This window comes from Calidris pugnax, unplaced genomic scaffold (assembly GCF_001431845.1).
Source record: "Calidris pugnax isolate Ruff unplaced genomic scaffold, ASM143184v1 scaffold118, whole genome shotgun sequence".
NCBI classification, from domain to species: Eukaryota; Metazoa; Chordata; class Aves; order Charadriiformes; family Scolopacidae; genus Calidris; species Calidris pugnax.
The window spans coordinates 2,235,847-2,253,507 of NW_015090855.1; the positions used below are offsets into that span (position 1 = coordinate 2,235,847).

The 17,661-nt window shown below is 38.5% G+C and overlaps 1 protein-coding gene across 4 annotated transcripts in view; it reads right to left on the bottom strand.

Moving 5' to 3' along the window:
- The window catches only part of FAM65C (family with sequence similarity 65 member C), a 53,700-nt gene that overhangs the window by 25,917 nt on the left and 10,122 nt on the right, over positions 1-17,661 (bottom strand). For all 4 annotated transcript variants that reach the window (XM_014943782.1, XM_014943781.1, XM_014943783.1 and 1 more), the window contains exons 2-3: positions 6,359-6,487; positions 2,300-2,446 (exon numbers count right to left, since the gene is read on the bottom strand). In XM_014943782.1, the coding sequence (XP_014799268.1) occupies positions 2,300-2,446; positions 6,359-6,459 (248 nt within the window). In that variant the 5' untranslated portion in view covers positions 6,460-6,487. The remainder of the gene's footprint in view (positions 1-2,299; positions 2,447-6,358; positions 6,488-17,661) is intronic.

A 17,661-nucleotide genomic window follows, 5' to 3' on the forward strand; every position in this document is an offset into this window, starting at 1 on the left:
CTTAGGAGTTCCCTACAGAGCCTTAAACTATTTCTGCTGAGACCATCTTCTTCCAACTTTGCTTTTAATACAGAGCAGACTTTGGTAACTTTTTCCTCTTATGCTTAAAAGGGAACAAGAGTCACCTGGTAAATGCTACTTAAGACACAGTCTCCAAGCAATCAAAATAGCTTCATTTTAGACAGCTGCACTTCTTCACATTTGCTTTGATGCATTTCATTTTCTTATTGTTACAAAACCAGTTCCCCCAAGACACCCAGTGGCTCCAGCATGGTCTGCTCTTTACACTTGCCTATTAACAGCTCAGTGCAGAAGAAGCCAAGGCTGGTGGCAGAAAAAGGTTCACTTTCCTTTTAGAAGAGCTTCATCACTTTTAGATTTAAGTATGTTGGAATTGCCAGCTTGATGGAATGGTACCCAGATGGTTAACAGAATAAGGAGTTATTGGAATGGTACCCAGATGGTTTACAGAATAAAGTTATTTGCTATAGCTATAAAGAAAGAAACAGGCACGTAAAACATGTTCTGTACTAAAAATTCAAGTCACTCCAGCACCAAGTGGACTTAGTCTGCATCTACTTAAAATTTGGACTTTGCATTGCTATTTGATACAGTTGTTTTCTGTAGGTTACTTTAGTCAATTAGTGAGCTCCTTGGGTTTGGCAGGAGTCTGGTCATGTGGCATTCCCTGCAGAACTGGGAACAAGTTCTGATCCCCTTTACAGTTTTCTCCTCCCTATGCTCTGATAAATTCTAAACTCTGCAAAAACATTTGGGTTTGTTATTTGTTTTAAATCCAAATCCACTAATACGACATTGACTGATATTTTTCAGGCTAAGACATTACAGTCTTTTATTGGAATAAAAAAATGTGACACGTCTGAATTTACAGCGTATTATTACAGTGTATTTTATGTTCTTTGCTTAAGAAAACAAACTATGATTAGAATTAATACAGTAGCACAATTCTGAGAACAGCTGCAACATACATGAAGGAACTGTGAGTAGGATGCCAGCAGAAAGTGCAACAGGGTTTACAAATCCAAGGAAAGGTGTTATCTGCTCATCGTAGTTTCAGGGTGTAAATTAAGTTCCTGTGATATTAGGCTAGACCCATCAGCATCAACTGTTATGATTTAAGATGTGCATTTCTACAGAATAACATTTGAGGACTCAGTTAAAGGTTGATCATTTTCAATCACTGATGGAGGCAAAAGTGCTTACCACCACTTCCTTTCTGGTCTATAATACCAAGGGAGCAAGCTCATCCACATTTTGCCGTGTCAGCACTGAATAATATCAGCGTTCCTATGAGATAACTGACGGCTTCCTCAAAGCCAGAATACCCTAAATTCAGCTTGCCAGCCCATCCTTTGATCTCTATTACGTCTGCTGCATGCACCCCACATCTGCCAGACATAGGCAATGGACAAAATTGGTCTTTAACCTTTTCACTCAAGTCTGTACTCATGCTCCATTGACTGTGCAGTCAACTGTAATAAAGACTCTGAAGTTGTGCTGCAGTTAAAGCAAGATAATACTATTCACATTAATATGGAGTAGAAAGATGGAGTTAACACTACAGCTCTGTTTCATCACCTCAAGTCAGCTGAAATTTTCAGGTGGATCTCCTTAGACTTTCCCTTCAACAAGCCACCCAGAGATAAAACAGGACTTTTGAACTCCAGAGTTTAATTATATTAAAAAACCCAACACCACAAACACCAAAACCCAAACCCACTAGAATACCTAACTCTTTACTTTAAGTGTTCTCTAATTAGCATAGAGACAATAGAAATCGTTTATGAACCAGCCTCCCCACTGTGTCTTGCAGGGCACACCCTCGCTTTTAGACTTGGGTTTAAGTCAGCTTTTTGAGTCAAAACACACCACACACAGCTCCCTCTCCAGAAACTTTCTGCCAATCACCCCCCAGGTCTGGCTTCCCATCCCAGTCTCTCCTTGACCTGCAGACTTCTTGCCTGCCACCCTGCATGCTCTGAAAGCCTCCCTTCCTCAACAGAGCTTAGTTGCTCCCCAGATAATCTCCCCAGAGAGTTCTCCCTGTCCCTGACTTTTTAGAGAAGTGTAAAAAACTAGAAACAAACAAAAACAGCAGAGCACTCTGATTGCAAGCAGATTGACAGCGAGTGAAACTTGTTTCACAAGGTCCCAAGCCAGCATCTGAAAAAGTCACTACCTACTTTTAGAGATGCCAGATGGAGACAGAGAGCAGTGATACACAGACTTAAGCAGCAAGACTAGGTAAGGCAAATTACAATATTTAAAAAGTCCTTACTTAAGTCCTTTCTTCAAAGCTTCAAAAATTTTCTTCACCTGCAGTGGCTTTGGATCCCAGATGACTGCCCCCTTCTGCAGGGAATTATAAGCCTTGGGGGACTTCAGTGACATTCTTGATCTCACCGAACTTCTGCCAAGAGACTTTCTGTAGAAAAAGAAAAAAAAAAAATGGGAAAGGTGCAAAACTCATCACCAGGGAGAAGAGAAAAATGCCCAACCCACAAAGCTTTCAAGCCACAAGTTATATATCCAATCCCATTTAGCTTTAGTCAAAAGCACAAAGCTCTTGGGGACATTGAGAATACTTTCACAGATAACATTCAAAAGTTAAGACCCAGGCCTAAATACTTAATGCAGAAGAGCTGCAAGTTTTTTTGTGACTTCAATAATAATTTCAACAAGAAACATCTCCTTTTCCAAGCTTGACACAGACTCAGAGAATCCTAGTGGCTCTCTTTTATTCTTTTTAAATAAAGAAAAATCGTGCAGGTCTCCATTTCTTTGGGAAGATAGAGGGGGTACCGAGGAAGAAAGAGAAAAGCTCATCTTTATACCAGATTAATAACAAGTTAGAGTTCGTGCTGCTAGCAATTGTCTTAACAGCCACGCATGGCAGGCAGCTAAGGCCCTGTTTCTGTCTGCACATTCACACCAGTTGTTGGGTCAACTACAAAACCAGCCAAGTAAGCCACACTGCAGGGCAAGGACATGCCCATTCTGACTCTCACCTGCAATTCAGGAAAACAAGGCAACAAACTTTTGATCTGCTCAAAGTCTAACTGATAAAGCTAACATGAAAAACCTTGAAAAATAGCTGTTTCTTTGCCTGCATTCACCATCCATTTAAATGATAGCTTAGAGCCCTACCACATTTCAGAAAAGAAAGCTACCAAGCCCAGATTGCACACGAGATATAATTATCAAGGTGTTTTTTCAGTGTCTAACACATCACTTGCTTTTAAAAGCAAGTGCAAAACCAAAATTAAATATTGTTTCTAACAGAAGTCTCCCACACAGGATTTTTTGCTTTAACTTAAAGAGTTAGCATACCCCAAGCCATTAGTTATATATACATCTACAATATTTAAACTAGAAAATAATGCAAATGTTTCTCTCCCATTGGCAGATCACTGCCTGGCTTACCTCTATCTATATACTCCTCCACGTCTTAGTTATTTTTATGCAGTTCTATTAATACTCCCTGTAAGACAAGACTCCAAAATAACTATCTAAAGAACTTTCTCATTCCACCAAGCCAACAGAATGCTCTCAGAGAAGCTTTCCACGTTCTTTAGCATCTCTATCCTTAATTCAGCTCACCTGGAGAAACAATGGCCTAATACCTAGCCAATGGCTGGTTTAAGTTCCAGGCATGTGACTTAAAGAGATTATTGACCCTGGTGATTAAATCCCAGGCCCAGCACACCTGAGAGCTGTCCCCAGTGCTTTTATAGAAACCTTTGAGTAACTACTTTAATTATCCTGGTGCTAATTTTCCACTTAACTCCATGTTTTAACATATAATCTGCAAAAAATCTGTTGAAATTAGGTGCTGCAAAACATTACTGGATATTTAATTTCTTCACCCCAATCATTATCTTATTTTTTTATGATGGCTTAATGTTAAGTACTAATTAACCAAATCATTTGGAGCTCAGGTTATCTTTAACAAGGAACATAACTGTTAAATTAGAAACTTGCATTCATATTGTTTTCTTTTTAAGGTAATGGATCTTTGAATATTCCATGCAAAGGGAGAGGGTTTTGACAGCAATGACACTGGAAGGGACAGTCCAGCCAATACCAGCACTCGAAAGAGTCTCCTAGAAGGATCATCGCTTAAAATTCTTTCAGGCAAAGAAGGAAACAGCATTCAGCTCCAGGCTTTAGATGAGTACTCTAATTAGCAAGATACCATGTGGAAAATATAAGATAATTCTATCTTTTGAAATTAGAAAGCTCATATTACTCCTGGCTTTTGTTTATTTTTGGAAAGAAAAGGACTTTGTTATTTACCTCCAGATTTTTGGACTGCAAATCCTAAATTCAGGAAAGCATTTCCCTTCAGTTACAGTATAGCATGTAAGCACTGTGTACCAGATAGGCTGGGATTTAAATCTCACCATCTTCTTCAGTATCTCCAACTGACTGATGTAGCCTCTACATACTCAGTGCACTGATGTTAACAACCCCATTTTCATACATTCCATAGAAAAGTAGCTGACAGGGGCCTTTAGGGACAGTAGCTAAAAGCTAGATGCTTTGTTGCTGCTTTCCCTTGTGAACTTAATCATTTAAGTATCAGATTTCTCGCTTTATAGATAACAGCAATAACATTTACTTCCTGTGGAGACCATTGTGAGGAAAAATGAAATAGTGTGTATTACTGAGGGCCTCAAAAGGAAGTTGCTGAAGAAATGCGAAAGTATATTTAGCATCTGCTTAAGAATCTCCATGTGGACCTGATTTGTGTGTCATCCTTTGGATAGACCTTGCACAGGGCCCCTGCAATCTCCTGCTGTGTTTTGCAACAGCGCCTGAGGGAGAGATAAGTTAGGAAAGGGCGATTAAAAAATTTCTTCACTATGCTGGAGAAGGCTCTCGGGTGTTCACTGGGCTGTGACTGAGTACCCAGTACACAGATTTTCCTTATTGCGCTTATTCCTGAATGAAACTGTCTGTCTACACAGCTGAATAATGAAAAGCAACAACATAAAAAACGCATAAAGAGAGGCATTGGTTAGAAAACCTCTGCAGCTAAAAGCAACAGAATAATCTTAAGGGATACATGACCTCCTCTGTTTGGAGCGTTCCTACCCTGCTGGACTGTGCCTTTCTTGAAGAAACAGCTGTTCAACACTTTTCCTGGTAGATCCTTTCCCTGCTAGAACTCCCATGATGTACTTGAGCTCAAGTCTGTTTATATCATTTATTGACAGTTGTTTTCTCAAGATCTTAGCAAATGGTGAGATTTCAGATGTCCGATCTTTGCTAGGTGTAATGTTATTTTTCACCTTCCACAACAAATTAACTTATTCAAATGTGAAGACTTCTTGATAACATCACAGTCATGATGGAATTTCATTTTTGGTCATGCTTTACCATGCTCTATTTAACTAAAAGTCAGTTGATTCTTTGAAAATATATTTTAGGCCAAGTCAGGTATTTTACTGATATACAATAGGTTTTTCTGAGTACAATACTTTTATAGCCATACTTTCCAATACTTCTATATGATACTGCTAAATTATTCACTCTGTTATTATTCTAGCATGCACTGGCAGTCAGAGATTATATTAATTTTCCATTCATATATCATATCTTCTAAAAGCACTCGACAGCCTATACAGGGATCAGTAAATTCAGAAAAAGAACAAGAACACTTCTAGTGGAAAAGCTGCACAGTTATCTACCTAGAGCATTGCTACACAATTTATGACAAGGAAAAAGGGAAAAACAGTGCAGGATGGTTTAGCAATTACGGGGCCTGACTGAAGACTGGGCTGCAATCTTGACTGCCCTATAGACCGGTTACTGACAGCACCAGTTTTGCAGTGGCCTTTTCGGCCTGTTCATATTCCTCCCCTCCTCTCATGTAATGCTGCTCTGCTTAAATAACTCCAGGAGAACCTGAGTTGGGTTCAGGTACATATTTTGCCAGGATTCACCATTAACATTCCCATCTTTTAAAGGTCTATAAGATCTTTAATTACTATAACTATTCAAGAGGTTTTAGTCAGAAAACACCAGTTACTACTAGGCTGCAAGCAGGAGGGGTTGTAGCCCTTCATTTTTATAGAAGAAATGAACATTATTAAGAGTCTGATACTCAACCTCTGAAATCCAGCCATCTCTGAAGCACAGTGTGCATAGCAGTAAGGCAGCATGGTGTGGAATATAGCTATTTATCAGTGAACCGTGACAACACTCAATAGCTTTAAGATAAAAATTAAGGAACAACTTCCACACATAGATGTCTTAAGTTAAAAAAATACATTCACAGTACCTAATGTCTGTTGCCCAAACAATCAGGTGCTTTTCTTTTTGTGTTACTTACGCTAATTTTCTGCTTTGCACAGTGCTGAATCCAGTGAAGGAGCAGCTCCTGCTGATACCACCCCCATCGCTGGGAGAGACAAATGTGAGCTTGACCGACATGGTGGCCAGCCAGGAAGTTTATCGGCTCCTGAAATAAACAGAAAAACAGATGAGTCAAAACGTTCTTGGCAGTTCTGGCTTAGACCTGTGCTGCTGCAAGTGCTGAGCTGCATGAAAGTGGAAAGTCAGAACAACAGACAGTAGATTAAATAGGAAAAAAAGACTTGTCTGCTATACACGTTTCCTCTGTTGCCATCCACAACACAATTAATAAAGGACTGAATAGTCTAAAATGAAATCTCTCATGCCCTCTTCAATTTCTGATTGATTTTACAAACTCACTATGTAAAAGCCAGAACAGCCTCAATTCACAGGCTCTCTGCATTTCTGATTTTTTAAAAACCCAGTAATTGTCCCACTGCTTAAGGAGTTCAGGCCAACCGGTGTATTTCCAAATCAGTATGGATGCCAGAACAATACTTAAGCTCCAGATTTAGTCAGGTCCAAAAAGCAGTTCCTTGCATCTGTGCAGAGCCACACTGCAGTCAATGGTAGAATTGGCCGAGTGTGGTACTTTAGCCCAAGGCAGAAGTCTGGTTTCAACAGAAAATTTCAGGTTCATGCTCCTCCTCTGGCAGGATTTCTCTTGGATCGCTCTCTTCTGCTTTCCATCAGTCAAACTCTTTTGCTTTCTGGAGAATTGTGCTCTCTGCCATATGTCTATAGAATCCAAGTTACAATATAAGTAACAGACACATCCTTCAAAGCAGCTGTAGAAAATCACCCAGACAGTTAATATACAGAAAAATTCCTTCCCCCCTCAAGCTGGTGTAATGTAAACACCACAACTGAGTAAAACTGAGTAAAACAAAAAGCTGGAGTATCTATTTGCAGAGAGAAGTACGTACTCCAATAAAGAGCTCTACATGGAGATGCTCCATGCAAAAGTTTGTCCTACATTACAGAATGTGCTCTGAAGAACAGTGAGCTCCCCAGCTATCAGAGTAGATACTGGAAAGAAACATCTGCACTCAACCTCTAAGCCTGACGCTATCCCACCAGCATGGCTACAAGTAATCAGAGTAGAAGCCCAGAGATGTCATGATAAGACTCTTTTCCTGGCTCTGCCACTAACTTGGAAAGGAATCTCACTCTAGGTTCTTCCAGACTGCACATAAAGAACTGAGTGGTTATATACACCCCTCAACAAAAGTGAGGTTTGAGAGTGTTTAGCTAATTCCGAGCTAGTTTACTAGTACAGGGAATTACTGTAAGTGACTGTGCTTTCGATATCATTATCTACCAAAGCAGTAACAAAAGCTGTCCTGGATTTCCACAAGTAGAGATCCTGTGGTGAGACCTCACTATTTCATTAGAAGCCGCTCCGTCAGTTCCCAAGGCTGAGGTCTAAGGCTCCCACTTCTTTGCCCGTTCTACAAGCTGTGCCAAGCTCATGAATACAGCTGTGAAAAACAGGCAAAAGATTTTAGAACAACATGTGAAAATGATAAATTTGAGCCAAACAGCTACCTGCTTTGCAAGCTACCTAGTTTGTCAAAAGAGGTGTTGGGCATGGCTAGGTATTTCCTATTTCTGTGCATCAAAGTCAAACAGACTCCACTGCTTCAGTAGTATCAATAGAGATCTGGCTACACAGAAAATTTAGGTGCATCTTAATCACCTTTTAATCAAACTGTACAGCATTTACATTCTGTTGCTTTGAATGGATGCCTCCTTAACACCCTTAATCAGAGGTTGTACTTGCAACACATCACAGCTGAACTTTCAAAATATTTTCCATTCTTTCTTCTAGTTTTCAGATGCTTATAAGCCTGTGAACAGTCACCCCATCAAAAGGATCATTAGACTGAAAAAAACATGCAACTTACTGAAAAATGTAATTGCATAACAAGCTGCTAAAGGAAGAAATAAAAGGAATAGCCTCATGGTTATTGACCACATCCCTCATCAAGGCTAAGCCAGATTCCCAGGATCTATTCTTCAGCTCTCTAACTTGAGAAAGTTAGTTCATGAGTAAGAGGAAGGAAGAAAGTGCAAGAAAAGTTTCTCTAATTTTAACAGGACTCCTAAAGCCTGCATAGCATGCGATTGAAAGCCTTTGAAGCATATAGATAGGAAAGAAACAAACAAAACCAAACAAAACCAAACAAAGACCCTTGACAGGCAACAGAAAGTGGAAAATGATGAGAAGACTCTTGAAGCAAAAATCTGTGGTTCTGAACTCTAGATGTAAAGAATTAAGTTGGAAACATGCAGACCCCCAAAACTCAGTTGGTGAAAGAAGTAAATTGCTTCAATTGCCTAGACTTGATTCTGTTGCCACATGTGTTTTTATAAATCTAATATAATTCCATACTTCAAGAAGATAGGCTGTTGCAAATTAGTAGAAATGAGAGATGAATTGGACCTCAGTTGCTCAGAGCCATAAGCATTTAAAACTTCTTATGGGTTGTTTGTTTTTTTTAACTGCACAAAGCTCAGTCCTCAAGACCGTGTCATGTTCTGCTGTAACACACAGCTACGTTCAAAAGCAATTCACAAACACATTTCACAGTTCCCTCTTATAAGAACAAAGATAATTTAAATAAAGTTAGGAAAGCACCATTAAAGAGGTTATCTTTCTTACCCTGAAATAATGTCAGGTAAGTCAAATACCACTTGGTAGATACCTGCATATGTATTTTTTGTAGCGACCTAGAAATCTTACAATGCATTTCACACTTCTGGGTAGAAGAACATAAGCGGGATATCAAGACAACATTTTATTTGTAAGAAAGATTTATAAATGGAGTTGTTTAAACAGAGGGCTAGCCAGAGTGTCTGTATAAAAGTGCTGAGCTGTGTTATAACTGCCCCTGAGAAAAAGCATCTGGACACATCTCAAATTCAACTCTCCCTTTAGGCTACAAATAAATCAGATAAGGACCCCCGACAAAGCTGAGTTCAAATCTCTCTTCCAACCTGTAACCTCTGCTGTGTAGGCCAATGTCTCCAAATCTCATAAATACAAGGATTATACCCTGGGGAGCAGAGGAACTTCCTCCTGTTTAATCTTCCCCAAAAGCACAGAAGGTGAATACAGTAGCTGGCTGGGGGCTGGCATGTGTAGAGTGCATAAATATCAGGCCAAACTGAAGGAGCCTATTGCCAGGGGCAGTAGAAACACCAAACTACTGGAAAAAACAAAGATTCTTAGAAAAGTCTTATAAAGCTTTTGAGTCTTAAACAAATCTTCAAACTGCCAGGTACTAATCAACTCAAACATTTTAATAGGTGCAATTTTGTAAGATTGAGACTTCAGGTCTCAGAAATATATTTTTAATATAAATCAAAAGAGTGGTTTGGTTGTTTTTTTTTTCAAATTAAAGGAGTATTTTTGTTTGTCCCTGTTTCAGTGATTTGCCATAACAAACTATTAGCACTTAACCTTCAGTATCCAGGCACGTAGGGCCAAATATTTGAGCTTCTGTGCAGCAGTGAGAACACTCAAACTGCATGTTCTGCTTCTTCTCTGTTAGTATTAGGATATTCCTCAAGCCAAATGACCTTCATCCTCTACAAACAAAAGCTGGTGTCTGTTTGTGTTTACGGCTAAACTTTTCCAGCCCTAGTCACATATTTAATTGTTTCTGGGCACAATGGTTTTAACAATTTTATGAGGAAAATATGACTCACTGACTTCTTGCAAAATATTTCTGCTTGTGTTTTGTACTTTAAATTGGTAGCCATGTTTTTCTTTTAATATCTCCAAGAGATTGACTTGAACTTAGTGAACTGTTGCTAGAGTAAGATATTCATGTTTCCTTAAAATTTATAACGTTCCACTTGTGAATGACCAGTTGGTTAAGGAGACACACTTGCTCTTGGTTGTGTGTCTGCAAAAACTCTACAAGACTTCTCTTTCCTTCATCTAATTGTGGACACACACATGGAGTCGACAGCCCAGGCAACACGTGGCTACGTATCTCACCAGTATGGCAGTCCCTGCCATTCACTGGCTTCAGCAAGCAGCAGCTGCCTAACAAAATAAAAGCCAGTTTGAAACCAAGTAAATTATTAGTCGCTATAGAAAATAAACATAATGACTGAATGCAAACTGTCAAATGTCAATCACTTCAATGTCTCGGGATCATGTCTGTGACTCTGGATACATTACGTGATCATGACAGTTTGTCTTACACCACCTGGTCCTAACTTTCTGCTTATGTTTTTAGACTATTGTTGTAAATATTACATTAGGTTTACTTGGAAGGACAATAGAGCCATTTTATCTTCTAATTTTGGAAACTGAACAGAGTTGATTTCACTTTATATTATCACAACATTTTATTAGAAGGACTACAGTCTTGACCCTATAATATGTGACTTATATTTGTGCCTATATGGAGAATCCTCTTAGTAACTGAGTTTTTGCAAAGCATAGTACACAGATTTTATTGCAGGGTTGTCACCTAGAATCTATGTCTTTTTAGAGCACGGTTTTATAAAATTCATTTTGGCTCCATAACAGCCAAACAAATTTGCCATAAATGTGTATTGGTTCTATACCATTTCTACTGAAATTAATTTTCACTGTGTGTAACCAAAATCAGTCCTGATTAAGTAGATGAACATTTAGGAACTTTAGAGACATTCTCTGGACTTACTTTAGAAATGGTCTGTGATTCCAACAAATCATCTGCTGGTTAAAAAAACCTCCAGTCAAAGGTGCTAAGTTACTCATTTCATTTCCCTGAACATATTATAAACTCCACCACGATAACTGTTTTGCTGCTATAATTGCATCTGTGTTAGGGTTTTAGCTGATAGAAATATATCCTGCAAACACTTAATAGTGAAAAGACAACCCTACCATAATTGCATCAGGAAATTTCTAGCATAAGTCAAATTTAAGACTGATTTTGCAAATCAGACTACTTTTGTCTACCATCATATTGATGCAATTACAATTATTTTTCTTCCTCTCATTTATTTCAAAACTCAGGAACAATGAAATTAACTAACACTTTTGAATGCTTCTGGTGGGTGGTATTCATTTCAAAACACTTGTGGCAGACAATGGTATTTGAGTTTTTCATGACACTGATAAAGAAAAAAAAAATCAAGATTGTCACAAGGAATTACCATACTGTCAAACATTTTGAACAAAGTCTTTGGGCTGATCTGGGCCTGAACCACTGGGGCTTTTTGGGATTTTAATGTACCGTGGAACAGGCAGGAAATTTGTAGACTTTGGCACTTACTCTGCAGCCCTGGACATCTAAAGAATGCAGACCATTAAAATTAATGAAACTCCTGAGATGTGATAACATCATGACTCAGCCCTAATTACTCTAAAGGTAGATGTAATGAAGCCTGACTGAACAAAGAGTGAAGTGACCATCTTGTGTACAGCACAGTGTTGAATCCACTGGGAAAATACACACTATATTTAATCTTTGCTCTCGAGCATTCTTTAGAAAAACCATTGACCTCAGTAGCAATGTCTACTTTGCTAGATAAACATTCCAAATTTATCATTAAAACCCTTTAAATTTTAAGCATTTTTGTTCAATTATTAGACAAACATTCTATTTATGCAGTTATCGGCAAAACTAAGAAAAATTTCTCTGGTTATTTTTCTAGAGATGAAAAGCCATTTAAATTAGGCAGACAGAAAGCACCCTTGATGCTACATCTCAATACAGCTATTTTAACACAGCACCGCCCCCAAATAGGGATCCTTTCTTCACATAAACCCTGTCTGTGGAAAGGATTCACAGCAGAACCTGAAAAGCTTATATGTATTTCACTTTTAACACAGGAATTCTGGCTTGTGGATATCATTTGTCTAGAGCTGGTGTCTCACACCAACACATATAGTGTGTATCTAGTCCCCCCCGCAGACAGGGGGAAGTTACAAATACGGAAAATGTACATTTGGTATTTTGTTTTCATACGTTAAAACGGAATTGGTGAAAATTGAGGTAATGAAAACAAACAGCTGTCTGTGACGAGCTTTTGAAAATTTTCTCCTTAGTACTTTTATCATCCATCTCTGAAGCACTAGGAGGTAAATTTTGCTTCTCCCTTGCACTTTTCCAGCTCTCCCCTCTCACCCTTACTCCCCTCTTTCTCCTCCCTGGTTCCTGTAATGGGAATAAAACAACGTAGACAGCTGAACTTGTGCAGCCTTCTCTGCAGAACATTGCAATCCATGCAGAAAACCATCTTCTCCCAAAGAGGGATGTTTAGATACAGCACCGTAAGTCCACTGGATATAGCTGTACAGAGCCACGAACAATCATTCTTCCACTCACATTCACCAGGTATTTCTGCTGCATTAAGACTGAGCAATGTGAGCAATTACACAGCAATTTCCCTGCAAGTGGAAAGTTTTCCTTCTCTCCACAGCTGCACGTGTGCCACAGAACTCCTTGCCTAAACCCGTTTAACTCAGATTATGAGTTGGGCCCTTTGCTTTAGACCAAACTTACATCTGTTGGGTCGTATTTTGAAAATCTCAAATGATTCCAGAATATAATCCCAGTCTCAAAAGTAATTTAGGCTCTTAGGACTAGTTCAATTGATTTTTAATAAGAATTACATTCAGAGCTTACATTATTTAGAAAGACGGGGCTTCAATGAGTAACTCACTTTGGTACTTTTGCAAATTTTATCTAGGCAGATTCAACTCTTAAATATATATTTAAATACTGCATATCTGACATAACTTTCCTTCTAGCCATATTCAAGCCATAAAAAGAGAATCAGATAAACGGCTTTGATCCAAGTTATTGCTTTAGTCATTAGGCTCTTCTATAGCTTTCTGCCAGCTTCTGGAAATGAAGTTCTGGAGCCCAGGTTTCCTATGCAGCAATAAATTTAAATATCATAAGCCGTCCCCTCAGATAGCTTCTCCTGTGCTGGAGGTAGTGCCTCTGATGTAACCATTTCTAGTGTAGCTCTTTGAACACAGGACTCAACTTTCAAGTCCAAGATGACCTGTTTTTCAAGTCTGCGATTCAAAATGTTGCTGTATTTCTAATTAGTTTTCATCTAAGCATACAGATCCAAGTTCTGTTCTCAGTGACACTGGTGCACATCCAGAGGAAATTAATCAGTCATTTATTCCAGATTTCCAGTAGAATCCTGGCAGCAAATGTTGGCCCGTACTTAGTTAATGACCTGGAAACTATTTTTCAAGACATAATTTTGTGGTCAATTTTGTACCTCCCTCTAGTGGCAGCAGATATCAAACAAATGAAGCACAAAGGAGACCTTGTCACGGATCACACACTGATGTATTGTGCCTATTTCTTTTATGGAAATCTGTTACTCAGAATCAAGGTTGGCTGTAAATCCCACTGTAACTTTTTGGTAATGTAATAAGAAAAGAATCAGTGATTGCATATAACCAAAATCCCCATTTGCTTCCTTTACCAGTATGTGGCATATTCATACAGGCACATGTAGTTTCTCTGTGCTTGCCTGGATCATAACTCTTCTAGTTGCTGTACTTTTGCACTGAGTTTTGCTTTCCTCTTCAGGGGAAGGCACAGAACAATTCACCCATTATCAGCTGATTTATGAGCGCAGGGCTTGCTGCTTGCTCCTCTGGTTTCAATTTCAAACTTGATGACAAACTTGCAAGCCTGAATCAGAGATTGAGGAATGTGGCAGGCTCCACACGCTAGCCTGACTTGCAGCTTTTTCAGCTTTGGCAGAATTGGAGTCTGCAGTTAGCTACATTATAATGAATACGTAAAAACAAATTCCTAACAAGAGAAGAAGCAGATGGCGCTGAGGGAGAGCAATTTACAAGTGATGAACAGACTCTTCCATATCTGACAAAGGAAAATTTGCCTAGCAGCAAGGCACTGAATCCTACCAATTCTGTCTTTGAGAGGTTCCTCCTTAATTAGGAACCCCAAGGAACATTCCCCTGTAATACATACCTCCTTCTCCTTGTTTCCCCCAATCTGTGCGTGAATCTATGTTACAGATAGACTTATCAGGCGTGATCAAGTCTCCGTGCATTGACTAATGCAGGAGTCTCCTAAAAGCCCATTTCCAGGTCAATTATGAAATATGGAAGGTCCTTTATCTCAGCCTTAGGGCTGTGGAAACTCCCAACTCTAAGCTTTGATAGAAACCACCATGATGGCTAGGTGCAGGTTTTGATTATTACACTGAGAAGAACATATTAATGAAAACAGATGACATACTTCCAGTAATAGTGAAATTTGATGTTCAACAGTATGTGGGATGTATTTTGATATCTTCAAAAACTGAAGTCTGTGAATCATAATACACTGGAATGTGTCCTGGGGTGTGCTTCTTAGGTGGGAGAAACTATCTGTCATTTAGCTGTCTGATCAAGAAAATTGTCCCTTTATTAAGAATTAAACCATTAAGTCAACTTCCTATGGCGACCATGTTTTATTGCCATAATTACCAAGGCAATTTTGTGCCACAGATAATGAAGTTGCTAAGCTAGGATCAGTAGCTCAAAGAATACTGGAAAAAGAGGAAAAGTACAAAAAATATCATGTAAGAGAGAGAAAAGGATTATGTTTTAAAGCTAAGGATTTTCTTTAATGCTGAGTAGACACAAACCTAGTTTTTTCAAAGTCAGTATTTCCACTACTGATTAGTGAATCTCAGTACCTATCTTAAGATAATGAAAAAGGGTGTATATTTTAGAAAGAAAGATCAAAATAAAGACAAATTAGAATGTGTCTCAGTGGTCAGCTAACTGCTGAGGTGTCAAAAAATTATTTGGCGTTTGAACATTTTATCTAAACTGAATTTACTCAGTATCTTCTAACACAGGCTTGAACTCATTATATTTTCTAACAAACTAATGTAGCTGTCATAGCTATCCCAACACTGTGTTCTGTATTAATGTTCCTTTTCTGTAGCATATGAACTCCACTTGTGAAAAAAGACCAAAAACCTTTGAATATATGTGGATATATCTGTACTTTTCCCTTCATTTGTTACCAATTCCAAATACATATGCTCTGAGATTCATGGCCCACATTTTTTTAAGCTGTTATTCTCTGCTTTTATTTGTTTTGGGTTTGTTTTTAATGAGGTGAACTTTGCACAGCTCAACTCTAGCTCCTATAAAATCTGAGTCTTAAATGGCCAGATTTTTGTATGGAAAAAAAAAAAAGGCCTACATACTAACCACACAGCTGTACTTGGAAACAGATGGTTTACCCCCTTTAAACTCAACTAATGAGGACAGGAATATGGAACAAACAGGTCAGGAAAACTTCTGTCTAGAATTTGAGTTTGGAATTATGGAAAGAGCAGAGAAAAGACTGGTGCTTCCATGGAAGGGGATGGCAACTGTATGGATGATGAAAATTTGCACTGCTACACTATCTTCAAGGCACTTCCACTTCACAGCCCTGTTCATCCCAATGTCAGTTCTATCCACTTAACTCACACAAGTGTCCCGGAGAGAGCAGGCCAGATCCTCAGTTTACATGACCTGCCCCGACTCTACTCAAATCAATCTGTTTACAGAAGTCCAGGATTTGGCTCTGGGTCTCCCTTGCATTTAGCAGGTGTGAAAGGACTCTAATTCACTCTTTCAAGACTTCTGTAAAACATAATGTAGACCAATTATTTAGGATCAGATGCTGTGAAAACTGTAACTTCTGATAGAAATATAACTAACCATGAAATTTTTTTAAACTCATTTGTCCCATCAGTGTGTTCTTAAAAATTAAACTGCTGCTAGTTTGGAAATAGATAAGGTTTTTAGGACCATTGTTTCTCTGCCCAATCTTGCTCCCATCAAAGTCACTGGGAGCACTGCCATAATTCCAGAGAGAGGACGAATAAGACCTTTGTAATCATGATTTGGTGTTCCCACTGGAAAAGCACATTAGTAATGGTTTTCTGTAGAAAAGATGCATCAGGTTTTTCCACTGGTTCCTAGCTTAAGCTTCTTTAAAATAATTGTTCTTGGTTAGTCTTTATATGCTCTTCATCAGTATGCTCCCTTGCAGCATGGAGCGGGTCCCTTGTACCAAGGCACAGCAGCAAAAAGGAATCTTCTGCTGTATAAGGCTTTGTGAGACACAGTCATTACATGCAGAGGAAACTGGGTTTAGTGGGGCCCTAGTCCCCCTGGGGACTACCATAATATAAATTATTAATAATAAAAATAAACATTGGCTAGCTTGAACTTCTCTTCATTCCCTCAGAGCTTATTTTTGTGACAGAATTAGCTAAATAAAGGCCACTTGAAAGAATGCTTAATTGCAAACTATCCAAACAAAACAAAATGGGACTAATTGGTTCTTAAATATTAAACATTCAAAAGAAGATGGCTTTGGAAACAGCTGAAAGACTAATATATATTAGGATACACATGGTGAAGCGAGCAGTTAAGCAAAATGCAGTCTAAACCGGACTACATTTACTTTTGAACCAGATATTCAAGTTTTGTCAGTCTGGTTTTGGGTAGAAGACAGCTTTGGCTTATTTCAAGCACAAACAGAATTACAGCAATAGTCTTTTGAAAATTATAAAAGCCAAAAAGTCAAACTTGTGTACTGACTTCTGGACATAGTTTGCCCAGGAAAGACTACAAAATCTACAATTATCATTACTCCATGGATTGCCCCTTAAACCTATTTCGGCCTGAAGGAGATGATAGCTTAGCAAAGACTACTGTTATTTTCCTGAAAGTTGGATAGGGAGAGCTGACATAAACAGTTCTGACAACACATCTCTAAAGGAGAGTGGTAATGCCTTCCCTCAGAATAACTGAGGCCTTTATAAACTTCCCTTCTTCAGCCCTGTGTTTTTGTTACTGCTATTTAATTCAAATATTTCACAGTCAGCAAATGGAAAGAATCTGTTTAGGCATGTAAAACCTCCCTTTTCATATTCACTAAAGGTTAAAATATTTGCCACACTTATTTCTTAAATCAGAAGTATTTGTAGCAAGAATAGAAAATGATACCTCTGATGTGACTGAAATTTGTAAACAAGAAAAAAATTTCTATATTAGAAAGGAGGAAGAAGTAGATCAGTTATAACCAAAATCATACAATAAAAATAATTTTAAAAATTAATTAGTGGTAGAAGAATTTGGAGGACCACTGTGTGCTGTGACATGAAATCAGACTAGTGGTAAACCATTGAAAGTGCACTGCCTAATCAGCCACATGTTTACTTTCCTGCTTATCAATAACGGACATTAACAAGACTTCTGCCAGAGATAACAAATTCCTG